This window comes from Prenolepis imparis, unplaced genomic scaffold, assembly GCF_030444845.1.
Source record: "Prenolepis imparis isolate NDT839.2.m4 unplaced genomic scaffold, iyPreImpa1.0 SCAF_5, whole genome shotgun sequence".
Classification (NCBI taxonomy): domain Eukaryota; kingdom Metazoa; phylum Arthropoda; class Insecta; order Hymenoptera; family Formicidae; genus Prenolepis; species Prenolepis imparis.
This window is the reverse complement of record NW_028141163.1, coordinates 13,887,354-13,906,884: the sequence shown is the minus strand read 5'-3', so window position 1 is coordinate 13,906,884 and position 19,531 is coordinate 13,887,354. Positions and strand designations below refer to the sequence as shown.

The 19,531-nt window shown below is 35.4% G+C and overlaps 1 protein-coding gene and 1 long non-coding RNA gene across 8 annotated transcripts in view; one reads left to right on the top strand and one right to left on the bottom strand.

Annotated features, from left to right (window-relative positions):
* The window catches only part of Milt (trafficking kinesin-binding protein milt), a 39,741-nt gene continuing 20,210 nt past the window's right edge, over positions 1-19,531 (top strand). The window contains exons 1-4 of one of the 7 annotated variants that reach the window (XM_083038229.1): positions 1-531; positions 2,780-2,987; positions 8,928-9,032; positions 10,372-10,476. In XM_083038229.1, the coding sequence (XP_082894355.1) occupies positions 313-531; positions 2,780-2,987; positions 8,928-9,032; positions 10,372-10,476 (637 nt within the window). In that variant the 5' untranslated portion in view covers positions 1-312. The other 6 variants (XM_083038233.1, XM_083038235.1, XM_083038237.1 and 3 more) reach the window with 6 other exon arrangements.
* On the bottom strand, positions 2,913-5,155 carry LOC145936230 (uncharacterized). Its single transcript, XR_014425357.1, has 3 exons — positions 4,112-5,155; positions 3,416-3,655; positions 2,913-3,043 (listed from the first exon to the last, which is right to left on the bottom strand). It is a non-coding gene; the product is annotated as an uncharacterized LOC145936230 (long non-coding RNA).

Genomic DNA, 19,531 nt, shown 5'->3' with positions numbered 1-19,531 from the left:
GAGCGAAGGATCGAATTCGCGAGACGTTTCGCGGATTATCGCGCTTTATTTCGCGCATCGCGAACTGCAGTCTCGACGATTTCAAACTTATCTCTATCTCGGATAGTCCGTCTCGATTCGCGTCTCGTGCACGCGCGACGTTTTAATATATATTTAAATTACATCAGCTGCACAATTGAAAGCTTCGCGCGCAGTCGACCAGCCGTTGCTCTTTATCGCCGAAGGTTGACAAAGAGATCGCGTCTCCTTTATTTGCTCTGCGAGTTTCGTGATAAGACGCTTTTCCATCTCATTGACACTTTGCGGATCGCGATGTTGCTGCGTGGAATTGCATTCGCGGAGGCACGTCGTAATTCGGCGCGGCGCGTCTTTAAGAACCGTGATAAGACGCAGGGTAACAATGGATGCGAGCGAGATGTCGCGGATTTCTCTCATGATGGATCCTCATCCGCGCGACATATGCGTACGATGGCAATGATGGTTTATCGGCCCACGGAGCAGCCGCCGTCCCCCGTTTTTTCGACCCCGCTTGTAAGTTGTGAAAAAATGTAAATTAAAAGTTAGGGGGATAATAATTACTGGCGCGTAAAATAAGATACCTTAATAAGGTATTTTAAATATATCTATGTATGTGCGCGTGCATATATATAATAGATATTGAGCTGACGTTATTGCCACCGGTTAGTGAGTCACAGATTACGTCACCAAAATATTTTAATTTTGTAAAATATGAAATATTTTATTCGATTTTTTTTTATTTCTCAGATAATTTGTATTAAATTATATGTAAAAAATGCAGTTTCTTTGCTCAATGCATTATGATGAATCTGAAATTTCCATTTATGTCTTTCGAAATGATAAACAATAAGGACCAGTTTCTCCCACTCTATAAAAGTTGTCATTCGCATCTCAAAGAGACTTTCTCAACTCGCATCTGACAATTAGTAACGTGACATTGATCATGTTGAACTCAGAATACGAAATACAGTGCGCGATCAATGCTCAAGTAATCGATTGGTATACGTTTGAGGTAGATAAAAAATACAGCTGTGTGATTATTTCGCGAAGTTAAACCAAAGATCTTTAAATATTTTATTTGCCATTACTTAGGGAATTTGCTTTGAATAATTTGCCTCACAATTTTTAGTATTCGTTCCATCTCTCGAGAATAGATATTGAAGTGCTTAAAATGATTTGCTGTCGAATATATCAACTTTTTTCACGGACTTTTTAATCTTCTTTTACCTTTCGAAATTATTCTCTTCCTTTTAGCTGTCATAATTATTATTCATTAATGGAATCATTGGATTTTGTACGTATATTTATATTCAAAAAGTGTGCTTCTTATTTTTATTTTCTTTAAATATTTCCTGCTTTATTTTTACATGTCGTATGATTGAGTAGCTATATTTGCAATTGTCTATGCTAATCTTCTAGGAAATCATCAGTTGAGGGTAGAGTCGGCACAGATCGATTATCTTATAAGACATTTTCGCGTCTCGCGTTTTCCTAGCGTAAAATATAGCATTGTTTCTCATAACCTTGCGCCACGTTGCGTTGCGAAGCTAGAGTCGTCCAAGAAGATCGGAAAGTGAAATTGACGGCGAAACACTAACGAGCCTTGACTGACGTGTAGAAAAAAAAATGTGCAAAATGCGTCTCGGGCCACTTCCGATCGCGCAGCTGCACCGCGTTCACTATGATGTTGAGGTTTATTCATAAATATCTTCCGTAAATTTACATCACGTCCGCGTGTACCTTCTTTTTTTATTGATTATGTTCCGCGTAAATTAAAGCGAAACGCGTCGCGGAATTAAAGCCCTCTCTGACGTCCCAACTCTTGACGATAACAGTATAATTCTGATTCTGATACATATTAGTGACTATAGACAGTGTAATCGCGATTAAAATTATCACCGTATCATTTGCACTGATATGATATCGATGATGATGAAAAAAGAAGCGAGAGTTGCTATAGAATTGACAAATTTACCAGATTCAAAAACTAAGTCACCTATTTTATCTATTCTAAATATAATAATCATCTAAATTATTTATTCTCTATTATTACGTGCACATAATATCGATCCTGGCATTTTTTTTCTTTAATAGGGCTGTAACTTTAGATCCTAGAATTATACGTTTAAAAATTCCTACAATACGAATTTAATTCCTGAATTAAAAATCTGTATTGATCTCTCTTCTGTGAACATTCGCATTGATAAAATCAATGCGATCTTTGTAACGGCACGGAATACGAGTTTCATAGACAATATTATTGTGCAGGAACAGTCGAAATGACTATGCTGTCTCGAGTCAGTGTCCTGAAATAAACTCGGTAGAACCGGAAGACGAGCAAAATGAATACGTCCGCCAATGCGTTACCGTCCTAAATAAGCGCGATGGCTTAAACATGTGTGTCCCCCACGTGTATTTAGGGGTTCGATAATTGTGAGATCTTCCCTTCAAAAATATTTCGCATTTATTTTAGCTCTATGACATACAAGAAAAAATGCGCTTTGTTCTACGAAATCATACATCTATGATATAATTCAGCTGTGAAATTTATTTGAATATATCGAATTGAAAAGTTTATTTTCTAAATTTATGATCGTAGTAAAAAATTTAAAAAAATTATACGTTGTTATATAGGAACATCTTTAATTTTTAAAAGCACTTTACAACAAAAAATTGATTAAAATAGCACAAAAGTAATCTCTCGAATTTTAGAAAAATCCCTCGTACATTGATTAAAACGTACGTCAATATTTAATTTCAGGAAAGCGAGGCGATATCATTCGTCGCCACAGCGTCCAAGCTGGCCACCGTGGAAGATGTCGGTCCAAAGCGGCCCGAAGGCCCCATCCGACCATCCGCCGCCTCCTTAAAGGTTTCACCCACGGCCAGGGCGACTCTCCAAGCATTACGGTCACCGAAGAGCAAGCTAGTCATCCCCGTTAATACCCGCGACGCTGAGACCATCACGGGTAAGATGAAAGATCTATATTTTTATATACGTACCAGCTGTGCTGCTTGGACGACGCTGTGGAACAGTGTTCAAGGTTCTATCGGTTTTACATAATCGAGAATCACGATACCACTCAATATTCGCGAATCACGATGATGATTGTAAATATTTAAATGTAACTAAAAAACACACGCACGTGTAATATAATTATCATTTTAATCGGATGGCGATTATTGAACATAGCGAGAACGAATATTTTTAAAGTTCTTGAGAAAATAATTTGTTTTGTAAACAGACGTTTTTTAAAGAAATTTGCGCGTGATTTGAGTATCTCGGCAAACAGGATGCGTATACGAATTTAATACATCTGACGTTGTAAGCGTACGAGGAGAAACTGTCTTTGACGGTGCTAGTACGAGGAGTTTTATAGAGTGCTCTACGGCTTACCTGTTCCAAGCCTCATGGTGTTTTCCATTGGCCTGAGCTAAATGATGATTACTCTTGCCCGGCGGATAATACGCCACGCTCCATTCTCATCATCATGATCGTCATCATCATTATCGTTATAGTCATCATCATCTTCATCATCATCATCATCATCATCATCATCATCATCATCATCATCATAAATTTTTGTCGTCAGCATCATAATCGTAATCATAATCATCATCATAATCATCATTGTGGCTAAAAATGATTGTTATAATTATTTCGTTATCGCAGATATCTGCAAGTATCTTTGATATCGTATCGATTGTGACATCGAAAATGCATTCGATGTTACAATAAAATTATCGGATCTTTGAAATGAATATTATTATATTTCGCGACGCGTCCGAAATATCGAGAACATCTGCATTTTATGCGGATCTTGAAATAGGCGACCTACAAAGGGCTAGTTTCGTAAACGTTTCTAAAATCTAAGCCAAGACGTTGTCATAGTTTTGTCCACTTTCGAGGAGATCTGAGCATATAAACATTTTTTGTTTAATTATTATTAACCATAATTAATATTTAATTATAACTAATCGGTTCATAATATTTTTTGATTAATCGACATTTTCAAATTTTTGAATTTTGTGCGAAATTTTGTGTCGATCTAGCTGCTATATTAGCGGTGAAGGAAAACTCTTTTATACGCACAATTAAGATCCAGGCTACTAGGCATATACTGGTTTATTCTCGTCTATTATATAATGCACACATATGCATACTATGCACGTTTTTTTGGGGGTTTGGTTGACTTTGTATCGTTTGCCAGCAACCTTGTCGAGAGTTACTACGTTAGTGAAGATTTAAACTGATCGATTGCTTGTTACATCTAAAATATCGTTTCTATATTTTAAGAACTGAATAGCGAATTTTTCTCTCAATAAATTAATACTTTTGATTTAATATACAAAAAGTGTGAGAGAATTATTATAATGATTATTCTTAAAATATATTTTTGTATATGGTCATATTAGAGAAAATCCAGAAAAGAGAGAAGAGGGATATATCAATTAGAAAAAATTTTGAAAAATTAATTAAGAATTAATTATATGCACAGAAAAGTTTTATGAATATATATATTATCTTTAAATTTATTTTTCGCCACGGGGATTTAACTTTTTAATGAAATTTGTTCTGGATAAATGACTCGCGGGAATCGAAACTGGCCTAGCTCCAACTATACTGGTCGCTGCTATTTTCCTCCATCGACGTCCGAAGGAGTTCTTCGGTGGCTCTCGACTCAAAAAGAACGTTTCCCGAGTTCGCGAACGAATCGCCATCGATGATAGATCGCAAGGAGTTTCGTTTGTCGCGTAATCACCAAAAATAAAAATTGCCAGACACAGGTGTCTGGCAATTTTGTTCACTGTGAAGTTAACAAACGTAGAGCAACGTATAATAATCGCGACACGATCAACATTGTCGATTGCGCCATCAATTTCGCTATAATTCTACGCATCGATAAGGTGTACACACACTCTCATGGACGAATTACACAACATAATTCTTCGCAGCTGTCGGGATAAAAGAATTAATAAACGGAATTTACCACTTATATAAATGACTCATTGCAAACGCACTCGATGGGTTTACTGGATCATATGTTTCTATTTATCGATAACATTAATTTAAAACACGGCGCTTTCTCCTATTTCGTTTCATTATATAAAGTAAAAAGATTGATTTCAGTACTGATATACTACATACTACATGATTCGCGAAGACGAAAAATTTTGCGGATTATTTTGTAAGGAAAAATTATTTAAAAAAAATTTTTTTTTAGTTCATTTTGCAGAATTCATTTTGTATCATCGCTATACTCGCAAAGTATAGACATCATCGGTTATTAATTAAGCAATCCGGATCGTATAAATTGTCTCGGGAGCTAATTACGCAAGTTTCTTGGCACCTTGATTTTCGATCGGACAATTTGGAAGCTCGCAAAAGTCGCGAAACTTGATAATCAAAGCCTCAGTGGACCATCGCCAGTTCAGTTTTATGTAATTCGTGAGTTTCGGGATCGAATTTCCTGAATTCTGTGGAGAGCAAAAACTCGAGTTTGCTGACCACACGCTATATAAGACGGTGCTTTAATGAAGACGGTAGAAGGGCGGGGAATTCGGCCAGTGCCGGACGTGAGATTATGTACCTAAACGGGAAGGAGTTGAGAAGGCCCAAGGGCCCGGCGAAACTCAAAGGCATTCTCGAGAAACGCGAGGCTGTGCTTAGCAAGTGGCGAGATGGTAGGATATTTGCTCGTATCTTTATTCGAACTTTGCGTGCGAGAATTATCAATTTTTCCGCTATCAACCGTGAACATATTAAATCGTTTCACACTATTGGGAGGGCGAAAAAATAAAATGCTATTGAGAAACAAATTGAAACAATGCTAGGATCTATTTAAAAGATGAAAAATTAAGGTACTCTGATCTTTCTAATAATTGATCAATTCAATTAGGTATAATTAATTATTGTTTGTGACGATTATTAATCGTGCAATGAAATTTTAATTTATTGTAAATTATTATTATTTAAATTAATTATTAATTGATAATAAAAATCGTTTACACACATAATATAAATATAATGCAATACATTATATTTATATCTTGAAACGTATTCCGAATATAAATTATACTGTTTTTAGATTTATTAATAATTTGAATATTGTCATATATATATATATATATATATATATATATATATATATATATTTATATTTATTTGTATTTATATCTCTATCAATATTTTGCCTACGTTACCAATGCAATCTGCAGTTGGTAACAATATTAAATATCTATTATCTTCTACAGTGTACATGTCGGTGATTTGTCTTCTTGCATGTGATCGCCGATGTGTGGCAGCACGTACTCTGCATTTAAACTATTTTTATCACATGACAAATATTTTCCTGCATAATGAGAAAGTTGGATTTAATCTCGTATTACGCAAACATCTTTAATTAATAAATATTCGTCTCTAGTCACAAAATATAGAAAAGAGAATTACGAATTAGCAGGTATGAAATTTATATTCCATATGTTATATTTCAATTTTTTACGTTTCTTTTTTGGTGACAAGACTAATTGTAAAACATTAATGTAAAGAAAATTTTCGAGCATTATACAAATAGTTCACGAGACAATATTGTGTAAAATTTTATCGCATAATTGATGCTTGTAAATCGCGAGTATAAAGCATATTGTGTAATCGACAAAGTGATTAATTGTATATATAGAATACTTGATCTAATTTGCATAAGAGTTTATCATCATCCATTATTTGAGTCTGAGAAAAGTTTATCTGAAGTGCGAGAAGAGAAATATTCTACTTGAATTAAATTATTATTTCCTTGTTCGACATATTCTCTATCTACATATGATTCCCATGTATAAATCAGTCAGACACAAAAGTCCTACATGCACGATCTGGTTTCCATAATTCAATTCGAACGAAGGTGTTGAGAAACGGCTCCGCGAACTTAACTTTATTAGTAATCTGGGAAATTTTTGTGAAAAGAGCGCGTGGCTCGCGCTCGACTTCGCCGAACAATCGCGAGACGGCTATAATCTGAAGAGTCATCTCGATTATGTGTTAAACCGCGATAACTTTATGCGGCTCGATGCTCCTCTCCGCACGGGTCATCTCTGTCTCACGAGAGACGAATGTACCGAAAGTACAAAGTTCAGACAAAGTTGAGGCCTGCACTGAAGTCTCTCGATGAAGTCAGTATCAGCAGTTGCGACATTGCACCAGCGCTGCATAGATTATGCCGTATTTTCATGAGAAAAAAGAGGCATCGCCCCTCTCTCTAGCAATTTTTTTTAATTCGCTATGATATGTTTTTATCGCTACTTGACTGCCGTGACGATCTCTCGTAAGAATCCCGTATAATATCAGGTTAGTAGTGTTGATTATATTTTCGAGAACCTTGAACGCTCTTCTTATTCCAAGCCGCAATATAAATCCAAAAGCGACTTCGCGATATACTGCGCAATATTGTTGTATAATTGCAACCTATAGTTGCAGCGACAAATTTTAATGACAATTGCAAAGTGTATCTTTTCTTGAAAAAAAAAAAAATCTGCCAAACAGGTCTTAATTATCAAGACGTATTATTAATTAAAACTAATAATGAAATTAAATTTTGAAAATAAAAATAATATTTATTCCATGATCTTTGCTGAATTAAATTTAAGGAACGTAATATCTTAAATCAATTGTAAAGATCTTTAACTTTTTTTTTAACTTATTCTCCGCGATATATAGAGTTAAAAATATTAAAGAATGTTGCGCGACACGACAGCATTCCATTAAGAAATTTTGCTTAGAACACATCCGGTTTCAAATCTTGGAAGAATCTGTTATTAGAGTTTTTTGCACATATACTTGGATATTATGATCGTGTCAGCTTTAAAGTGCATCAACATGCGCTTCGCGCGTTGATGCTGGTTCTCCTGCTCGAAGGGCTCATCCTCTCGTTTGCGGTTAGCCGCGAATCCCTCCTCCTTCTGCTGTACCGTAAGGAACTTTTTGTCACCCAGATCATGCACATTCATCTTACCTCGCAGAGTAAAAGATTTCTGCACGCGATGTACAACATGATACACGATACATTGAAATAACTTTATAATATATTATAATATAAAGAAAAATATATTTATAATAACAATATGTATATCTTGTGTGTTATGTACATGCATTCAAAATAATAAGAAAAAAAGAGTAATTGGCAATTTTATAAAATTTACACTTATGCTGCTATTGTGCACAGAGAGAATTTTCTCTTAAAATTTACCCTGAAAGTCAAAAATATGTTTGATTAATTTTACCATACTTTTAGTAAATTTTATTACACTTTTAATAAAATTAATCAAACATATTTTATATTTTATTGTGATAAATATTAATCAGAGAAATTCTCATAAAATTCTTTCCATATTGTCCCACGATTATCCATGTTTTTCAGGGTAAATTCTAAAAGAAAATTCTCTCTGTGTGTGTATTAAAAATTTCGCGTATTTTTCTCTCTTATATATTATTTGCATTAAAAACAAAATGTTTATTGAATGTTTTATCACGTAAATTCGCTTCTTTTCGCTGTTTATTTTCACGCTTCTTATGACATAAACTGTTACGCCAACACTATTATTAAATCATACTGTCATCTCGACTCGCGCACAAGTGATGACAGATAGACTGCAATTGCAATTTCTCGCGTTCTAGTCGCACAGTTAGCTTGATGCAACGAAAAGATGCATACGTCGCGTTTCGTCGCATCGTAATTCGCGTATGCACGTTACGGATCGCGTCGGAATGACGTCGTGTATGTACACGACGTATATGTAATTATGCACGCTCGAGTATGTGCGATTTAAAGCGGAACGGCAATTTGTAGCGCGCAAATATAATGGAACGCCTTTTCGCACTTAGTAACGCCATGGTGGATGCTGCTTGATTGTTACAGATGTATGCAGCGGAGAAGAGCTGCCAGAAGTCGAGATAATCAGTCTGTTGGAGGAGCAAATACCGAGATACCGTCTACGAGCTGACACCTTAACGCAGTTTCAAGGTGAGCTGGCTATCCGTTTCTTCTTTTCCTCTTCTCTTTTAAGCTTTTATGAAACGCGTAAATTTAGCGTGAAACGAAAAAAATATATACGGCTGTTAATTATAACCAATATTATAAAGAGAGATCCGTTTTATCGGAAAATAAATTTCGTTTTATATGAAAATATATTTCCGTGGTGATCTACATTTTATCGCGTTGTATTCGTATCGCGTGAAATAATTTATCCATAGCAATAAAAGATAATTGTAATAAATATGTCGATAGTGATCAGCTGATCAATAAGCGATTAAATCGACAGTAAAAATATATAATCGTTTTGTACAAACGTTATTCTCGCGAGGAGAAAAACATGTAATATATAATTTTATGGATGATTATATTATACATTTTTAATATGACGCATCTTTGATGAAAGGGTACGTACGCGATATTGAAAATCTAAATGAACGAAGAAAACCTTAGCATGCTAAAGGGTGCAACTTGTGCGCCCGATCGAATGTCGGAGGAAATGTGCGGCCTAATTAAACGAGGAAGCCTGTTACGAGGGTATGACCGTACCTATAGGATAAATGTTTCACGTTTTACAACGTCATTGTGCGAATCTTTAGGGTTTCGTACGCAAATAAGGGTTTTATCAAGCACGTTAACTTTGCACTGAAATTGCAAAATATCTGCGCGAAAAGTAAGACAAATTTCATACATAAAAATATGTTGGAACATAAGCATAGGGATGAAAAAAAAATAGTGAAAAATATTATAGAGAAGTGAAAAAAAATGTTTACGATAAAAGCTCTTTATTTGCATATGTATTATAAAGAAAGCGCAAAGAATATCATTATTTTCGCATCGTGTTCCATGAACGCATTGGATTAAAGGCAGTATATGACGATTGATTAACCATTAATTTGATCAGTGGCCCCGTATCGTGTGTTCGGTCAATAAAACGAAGCTCTAAAAGGCGCGCCTTCTTCCAGGGCCGCGCCTAATGCACGCGTATATTTACTAATTAGCTACAGTACATTTAGCTCGCCTCGTGCGAATTATAACACGCGAGGCGCAATGTGCGTTTTTTTGTTATTCGTCTTCAGAACGGATATGATTATCGCATTAATTAGCACGCTAATACATTGCCCTCGTGTATACAACTTGGTGTTCTATCATAATATGCAGACCGAGGCGCTTAACACATTTTTGCAATCTCTCCGTTGCAGCGGATGGGTAAACTAGATTGTTGCGCGTGAACTCGGAACGCATCGATTCTCTGCGCAATTTAGATTAGACTGATTGCGATATATGCGGCGAGATTTTTCAAAGGAACGTGTATGCATGATTTTTACAGGATACGAGAACGCCGATTGGTTTATTCCGTCACCTGCGCTCAGATCGGAGGACATCGATTTGAAATTATCACCGGATCAGATCCGGGAGACTCTTAACTACTTCAGTAAGTCCAATTTTCAATTTTCTTTATCGATGTTTGTGGAATTTTTTTTTATGTAGATAGTATAAATGTGTAGAATATAATACGTGAATCGAACGAATAATTCTCGAGGAAAACAGAGAGACCTGGAAATAGAATTCGCAACCATTTTATTTATGTGCGAATTAAGAGCAATCCTTTTAACGCTTTAATAAAAGCCCGTGAGTTTATGTGCACTTTCGGTGTTAAAATTTAATTTTTTTTTATTATCGAAGTAATATTTCGAGATTCGTAATTGCGTTATTTGTTATTTGCTTACGCAATTACTACCTAATTGCACTGTATTATCATAGCAATTAAAACGTAATAGCGTGGAAATTGAAAAAATAACGTAGGGGGAAAAATGGAAATGAAGGCAGTAAGATCCATCAATCGCATATAGCGCATATATAGAGATCGCGAATGCTAATGCAATAAGCGGAATAAATCAAATGTAATCAAAGCCGCTTAATCGAAAACCGTCGACCCGACGTGGCGCAATGGCAATCGTTGTTTGCAATTGCACGATGCGTGGAAAGTGCACAGAAACATATAGAGATACATACCTACGTCCTGCTAAACGAGATGGAAAAGTGGAGAATTATCACCACTATGTGTGTGTATATGTCAGGTGTGGAAATCGTGTGTGTCGCGATTATTATAACTCGCGCAACTGACTGATCGCGTGTGAGAGATTTCGCGGATTCTCTTTCGTAAACGAGAGAAAAAAAAGGAAACAGCTTGACACGATTTTCCCGCACGAGCGGAAAATGATGCGCTCGTTTCGCTATACGCGATGCGGGTGCAAGTGTCGCGACCAAGATATCTCGCGTGTCACTCGCGTATTTCTCTTTCTATTTTTGAAACATACAGAGAAATAATGCCGCGATTTTATTTTCATTTACATGCTCTAGATACCGTGGTAGACAGGTAACATCTGATTACCGAACGATCGCATTGTTCGCTGTAAAATGACATTTAATAGGGAAAATTTGATTTGCCATGCGCGTGATTTATTTTTTCCACGACAAGAATTGTTCCGAAAAAGGGAATATTCTCTCGCGGAATATATTCATCATTTAATATATTCTATTTTTTACATAATACGTGAGTATTCTAATAATTTAAGTACCGAGATCTTAAATACGCATGAGGAATTGGCGTATACCAGCTTTCATTCATAAATATGTATTGCATGAAATATGCACAAACAGATCTATTTTCTAAACGATGTTTGGTTTGGCACAAAGCTGATATTCTTCTCGGCAGTTGAAAGTAGATAAATAATCGCGACCTTTCAGTTCCTTTACGGAACATCTCGTTCCACGGAAGGACTCGATATTTATGCGCAGCCAGGTCAGACGTTCTTGTGACTATCGACGAATACGGGAGAGAACGGTACCTAAGATGTACCAGTCTATTTAGTAATTGGTACGCGAAAGTATCTCCCTTTCTCCCTACATATCTCTATCATTCATCGTTGAACTTTTCGTCCATTTCGTTTCTTCTCAGACTCTATATCTATTTATTAAATTTCATTGATATAAGAGGAAATATATTTTCCTGTTATAATTAAAATTCTAAAATTATGAAAAAAAAACATAGGATTAATAATACGTGCAAAAATGCGTATACATATATAATAAGAAAATATGTGATATTAGATTTGTGTAAATTATGTGTTATTTGTGTAAATTATTGTTCTTCTTCTTGTGTAATTTTAACGATTTTTTTCTATATTTATTTCGTGGGATAATCACGACTGTATAATTTCACTGTGTATACAAATATGTATACATTGATTTATAATAAATGCGCATTTAATGGCGCGATCTATTTTAAAATAAACAGTATCCGGAAACAGTAATAATAGAGAAAATGAAAGAAAAACGTAATATAAAAATAGAGACATGCACGATATCGATTAAATTCATCCTTTATAATCGAAAGAAAATGTTTACGTTAATCGCTTTCATTAGCAAATATTTTGTATACATCGTATTCTCTTTCGTTAATCATCTATTCAATTACTTTTACAAAACTAATTAAGTAGACAAATAAAAAGAGATATAACACCTCAACTTGTTTGTACGGATATTTCAATAATTTGTGTAGGATAAAATTACTAATGAAGGAGATAATAAAAAATATTTATATATATTTCCTATATTTATATATTAACTTTCTCTTATAAAATTATCCAGCAAAAGTAATATTCCGTCCATTCATTCATTCATATTTTATATCGTTACGGAACGAGTTTATTCGCGCGTTTCTCTATCGAATCATGATTGAAACTTCTCGTTCCGCCTCTCTCTTACTCTCTCTCACATCGAATTTTATATTATTATCGGAGGCCACCCCATTTACACAACTAATCATAGTTTTCCGCGTTATTACCGAAGATAATAATGAGAATCCTCTCACAATCTCGCGGGGGTGGAAGTGCGCGCGAGATCTCATTGTTAGCGCGACACACGTGACGTATCCTCTCTTAGCCGCTCCACTTTTCTTATTATATTTTGCATATACGTCGCCTTTTCCTCGACAGCGTTAAACGGTGAAATTTCATCAGACGGAAGGAGAATGATACGACATTTCTTTCTGTTTCTTTTTTTTCGCTTCCCACGGCAATTCATTCTTGTTTTCTGACGTCGCGCGTGATTTCTCCATTCATTTTTTTCGTTGCACCCGGCGTAGAAAGTTGTTCGTAAGTTTGTCATTTATAATTACGCTATTCAGTCATTTGTTATCCCTTCTCCCCCGTTCTCCGATCAATTCGAGACGTCAATTTTCTCATCGGTCGAAGAAACAAGGAAGTCAAACGTACTTCAAAATGCTGCGGTATCAAACATAGAAAATATTAATATGTTTTTACGTGGTTAATGATTTTATTTGATTACCTGTCATTTAACTATTAAACCGCGAAGATATTTCGCGGTTTTTATATAACATTTTTTTCTTCGGTAAATAAGGGAAAATTGTCCTCGAGCTCTTTAATGATAGGAATAATGGATCTTTATTGTATTGTATGAGAAATTTTATTTATATTAGAGAGTGAAGATAATATCCAAGATATATGTACAATGAACTTTTTAATGTAATTGCCTTCGAGGTATAACATCCGCTCCGACATTTTTCCTCTAATCTTTCACTAAGAAGATTAATGTACTTTATTAAATGTTCATAATTTTATATAAATAATCATATTTCTATGTATTCACTAGATATTATAAAATCGTTACTTGCATTGTGTGTAAAATTATTCCAAAAAATTTAATTAAAAAACACTGCAGGTTTTTTGTATACACAAATATCATATCGATATGACATGTGTCTCTTTAAAAAAGTTCGCGTAAAATATTAAACTGAGAAATAAAATAAAATTATTAGTTTTTGTTAGATATAAATAAATAAAAATGTATCTCTCTTAGTGAGTGAGAACTGCAGATGCTATTTTGCGCTTTAAGAATCTATCTGTTAGATCTTTCAGCAAAGAGCAATGCTTTCTCAAGGAATATCTTTCAAGCGTGCTCGAGGTATCCTGAAAGATCATCTCTTGAAAATGTCGGATGCCTATTTGCGCTTAATATTCTCGTGTTTATCATCAGCGATCGAATAATTTGATAACGCAATTCGCATTCCTTGTTTGCCAGTCACGAATTATCTTGCACGAAAGGATTATTATATCTATCACAAAGTATAAATCAATTTTGACTCAAACATTCGACATAGCAATTGCGCATTTAAAAATTAATAACCAAATAACAATTACATAACGTAATGTAATCATTATTATCAGGCTGCCAAAGATAAAAGATCAGAATGTCAGATATATAAATAAAAAAAAATATGCATATATAATATATTTTTAAGATAAATACTGAAAAAATTCTCCTCAGAGAGAGGGAGAGTGTCGTGACCACCTGAAATTGTTTATAATTAAAAAAGATATATTGGGGAATAGTATTACACATTGTAACGATATGATACGACAACAAAGCGAACCTTGATCTAATTTTCGTCACGTGATATCATACACCGTATTTCTCTCCGCATTGCGTACATATCTGCGCATCTTTTCACACGAATTGCGCAATTTTACGTTTATGCATCCGAGTTTTTTCAACGATAACTGAACCAATATTTAATTTTGTGTATATTCTTTAAAAGTTTAAATAATCATATATATAAATAAATACCCCGGGCTCTAAAAGCTTATCTCATTAAGCTTCGCGATTATTAATATCGAATGCAATACGTGGTTGGAAAATAACAAAAAATTCAATCTTATCAGCAGCTCGAGGGTTGTCGCGATTAACTCGCGATCGAGCGCGCTTCCTCATTTAATCACGCTTTCCTCGCTCTCGCACGTTCAACGCACTCGTCGACGGACGGACAGGAACGGGCTCGACCAATCACGTGGCGCGACACTTCAAACTTCAACTCGCCGGCCGCCTTTACGCGCCGCGCCGCGTGCGGCTCGTTGTCAGTCACGCTTGTGCGGCCGCGACGTTTGCCTCGTGCGCTCTTGTGTCGTCGACTCTCGTCGTCGTCGTCGTCACATCCGATTTGCCTCGTCGCGAGGTTAAGTGCGCGAACCACGTTTCCGTCCAGTGTGCGCGAGGAAGAGACGTTTGACGCATCGACGTGAGTACATCCTCCTCGTCGGTCCACAGTGCGATACGTCGAGCATGCGCGACCGAGCCGTTCCTCTTCTCTAGGTAGTAGTTGCCGCCCGTATCCGGATTCTGCAACATCTTTCCCCGCTCGTGCGCGTGACGGAGCGAGCGAGATATTTCCTTTGCGCGAGATGCGTCGCGACTCGACCGCGTTATCGCGTTATCGCTCGAGCATCGTCGACCTTGTGGCGGTCCAGCGCGCGAACGGAAGCTGGATTGTCGAAAGTCTCGTAGTTTAAGCTCGATCGCGAATTTCGACGACCCGGTGCGGAGCGATCTAGGTTAGGTCGCTCTGAGAACAGGAAATTGGCCACGAACGGATCGAATCCGCTCTTTTCCACATCCACTGTACGTATATTCATTTCATACGTGCCTCGAAGACGAATTATATCGCTGTTCCGGCGAGAAACTCGCGCCACGTGATCGTGATCGTTCGAGAGATCGAAAAATATAAAAGAATGTCACGATGTGATGACATAGGAATTGGATTAACGTGATGATTGTTTACGAGCGAGAAAAGCATCGATGAATTATCACCGAGAGCAAAGTCTTACTCGTACATTTCTTTTTCATTCTGTGTAGAATTTATTAATTGCGACTTTAGGAAAGGGAGAGAGAGAGTGGGTTGGTGAGTTTTTATACCTTGGGATTAGAATTAATTTTGCTATGAAGTTATTGCTACATTTTTCCTGCTTTTAAATTGTCCTTATACCTCATTTTTTAGAGTCGTTTTATATTTTATAGAAAGCACGTCGTTACGTTTTATTTATTTTAATTTTTTTCTAGGAAATAATTATTCTCTTTATTTTTCATGCAAAATTTAAAGCGAAAAAATCGATTATCCTCTTTATTTTTCATGTGAAATTTAAAGTTGTATGTTAATGTTTATTTTTGCTGTGAGGATAATGACCTTCTCAAAATACGAAGGGAGTAGACGACGATCTTTCACTCGGACCGCGATGCAGTCCTTCATGAAATAACTCTATTTCCGTCTTTCTCGTATGACGTCACGAAAGTGCGACCTTGACAGTCTCACGGGGGTCAACCTAGCCGTACCTATCCCCTATCCTACCCTATCTCGGATAATTTGCTCCTTCGAGAATATTAATGTAGATTCGTGCAAGGATTCGGAAATGCGCAATATTTCAGTTTTTTTTTTTTTTTTTTTTTCCTTTTTCAAACGGCGCGGTTATTAATAGAACGCGATTGGTCCCGCTCGCGTAAAACAGCCGCTAGATGTTAGATCGCATTCCGCATTGCATTAGTGATCATGGCGAAAAAGTTAAGCATTGTTACCGTTACGCAGAGTTCGCTGCTCCTGCCGGCCGCAATGCGTAATTAACGTTGCACACGTCAATATCGTTCGTATCCGGTGCCATAGACTCTGGCACCGATCGATCGCAATGTGTTCCCAAATGAAGTGTTCCTCTAATCCTAATTAATACTTAACATTTCTCATTCGCGCAGCTTGATTCGAGTTGATCCAGTTTCATTTACTTTTCATCAAGTTTACTTGTCAAATTTCTCAGTTTACCTTACATCAACAACTTATTTTTCATGCAGAAAGATCGATATTGCCAAATATTTTTATACTTCTTTCTATATTTATCTCTTCACGGAGAGAATTTTCTCTTAGAATTTACCAATCATGGTAATCGTGGGACAATATGGTATGGAAAGAATTTTATGAGAATTTCTCTGATTAATATTTATCACAATAAACATAATAATATCTAAACGTTAAAATATAAAACATGTTTGAGTAATTTTACCATGCAGTTTAATTAATCAAACATGTTTTATATTTTATTGTGATAGATATATTATTATTTTTATTGTGATAAATATTAATCAGAGAAATTCTCATAAAATTCTTTCTACATTGTCCCACGATTACCATGATTTTCAGAGAAATAAATTTTAAGAGAAAATTCTCTGTGTTCTAATTCGGAATGCACAATGAATTTATTCTGAAAATTGTACCGATCGGTAAATTTAAATGCGAAACGAGCTTATTATTTGATAAATGTTAGAGCGATCGGAATAATCTGAAAAATTTGTAACAAAAACATCGTGTAGTTATTTTTTTCAATATACGCTGCGTGTACATAAATCGAAGTTGAAGTAACTCTTACTTAGTTGACTGTACAAACAATTGTCAGTCGAAGGAGCTACGTGTATTTACATTATCATTATCATTGGTGTCACGTGTAAGGGGAAAAGGCGAGTTACGAGTAAACGACGTGTGTGGCAATCAAAAGTTATACACTGTATCTCGAAACTATACGAATTTATGTATAAATATTTATTACAGTTTCTTCGCATTTTATTTCGTAGAAATTATTTCTCAAATATTAAAGAGAGAGAGTAGAGAAGAATGTAAATAGTCAATAAATTTAGATTGTGTACAATCATTTTCCACCTGATTACGATACTCGGACAATATCGGTCTTATCAGGAAATTTTTTCGATCTATCGCTGTTTAATTTTTTATTTAACGCATGTCGATTATACAGGCGCTTAGTCATGTTTTCGCGATACTTCATTCTTATCTTTCGCGTTGTTTACTCTCAAATTCATTTTCAAATAGGCGAGATCATTGTCATTGTATCAGAAATGTTCGGTATTGTTCACGATCTGTGATCTCTACCTTGACATGAGTTTTACGCATATGATAAATAAATATTAAACGCGCGCGATACCTGATGACACGATAATGTAGTCACCAGCTGTACTTTTCTTTTTATCTTCATATAAGAGGTCCCTATAGGCAATCGAAACTCTCTTTTCCCCGTTGCTCTACTTCAACCTTTGTACAAATACACGTACGGTCGGTGCCATTTGACATTATTTCTAGAATGTCGTTGCACTGCGTTTAAAATTATTTTTAGAATGTAGAATTCTACTACGACGTTTATACTCTCTTGGCTCTTCTCCCTTTCTACTACGCGCGTAATGAATAAATTATCTCCATGCATATGAATATGGAACGTATATTTTATTCATTTATAAGTTCATGGCAGAGTGACCGTCTTACAAAATGTTGGCGTGGAATTATTGGTCTCTGACAATATTATCGCGCAATGAGACGCAACGATAACGATTGATGTCAGTAGCGTAATATCGTTTGCGATAATACCGTTCACCTACGTTGCAACGGGACGCGTAAAATTTATCCGACACGTTTAGTCTAACGGTGGTAACAATTTTTTTTTTCTTTTTACTTTAATCTTAAAGAGGCGCGTATGCGATCGAGCTCGTCTCGAGTGCAATTTTATATCCGGAGGAAGCGGATTTTTCCGCTTCCTCCGGATTTTTCCTTCGTTTTCCCTTAACACTTTTCCTTACATTTCTCGCGCTATCCTTAAATTCGTACGAATTAAAACGAATTTATTACATTAAAAACTGACTCTCACCTTTGTGCAGCGAAAGCTCTCTTCGTTTCGAAATGATTTCGTCGATTTAGGGCGGTCGATCTCGCAGACTGAAATTATCGCGAAAGGGGATCGCTCGATATCTTTCGTTATACACGCGGTTGAATATACGTGTAGTACTTATATACATACGTAAACACTCTTGTTTCTCTTCATGATTAAAGTTTTCGAGTACATCCACTCATTATTAATGCCCGGAACTTATTATATTTTCACAAATATCAAATATTAATGGAATCTTTTCAATAGTAAATTTTTATATCATTGTGCAACTGTACGTTTTAAAAAAAAACCCTAATTGTCCAAATCGTGCCAATATTTATATGAATAGATCGAATATTTTCTTTAAAGCCAAAAATAATTTTTGATCTCTAATCTCTAATCTTGTAACACAAAATATTTTTGAAATATTAATATAATTTTAAAATATTTATTTATTATATAATAACAATATTTATTTATTATTGAATAGTATAGTTGCATGATTTTATATCTAGAATTAAATATAATATATTAAAAATCGATTGTCAAAGAGGTTTCTTTTAAGAACTTGACTATGTTAGATTTTTTCGTTTTCCGGTGTCTGTGGATCTTGATACATTTTGTATAATAGATGACTCATACAATACATATATCTGATTACTTTGATGCTCTGTTTTGATAAACTTGCGTTTGCTTCTTTCTACTTTTGCCACGGTATCGAGAGAATCTTCCTCTTTCACCTACTTCTACCTCAATAGATTATCATTGCGGTAACATCGCATAGACTATATACATTCGCGTGTATAACGTGACATAAATAATGAAATTTGATTATATAATATAATAATAGCTATATATATAATTATGAATTTTGTAAAGGGATAAAACTTGGCTATTTTTTCGCGTAAATCAAAATAGTGATTTATTCCTTTGCGGCCAATT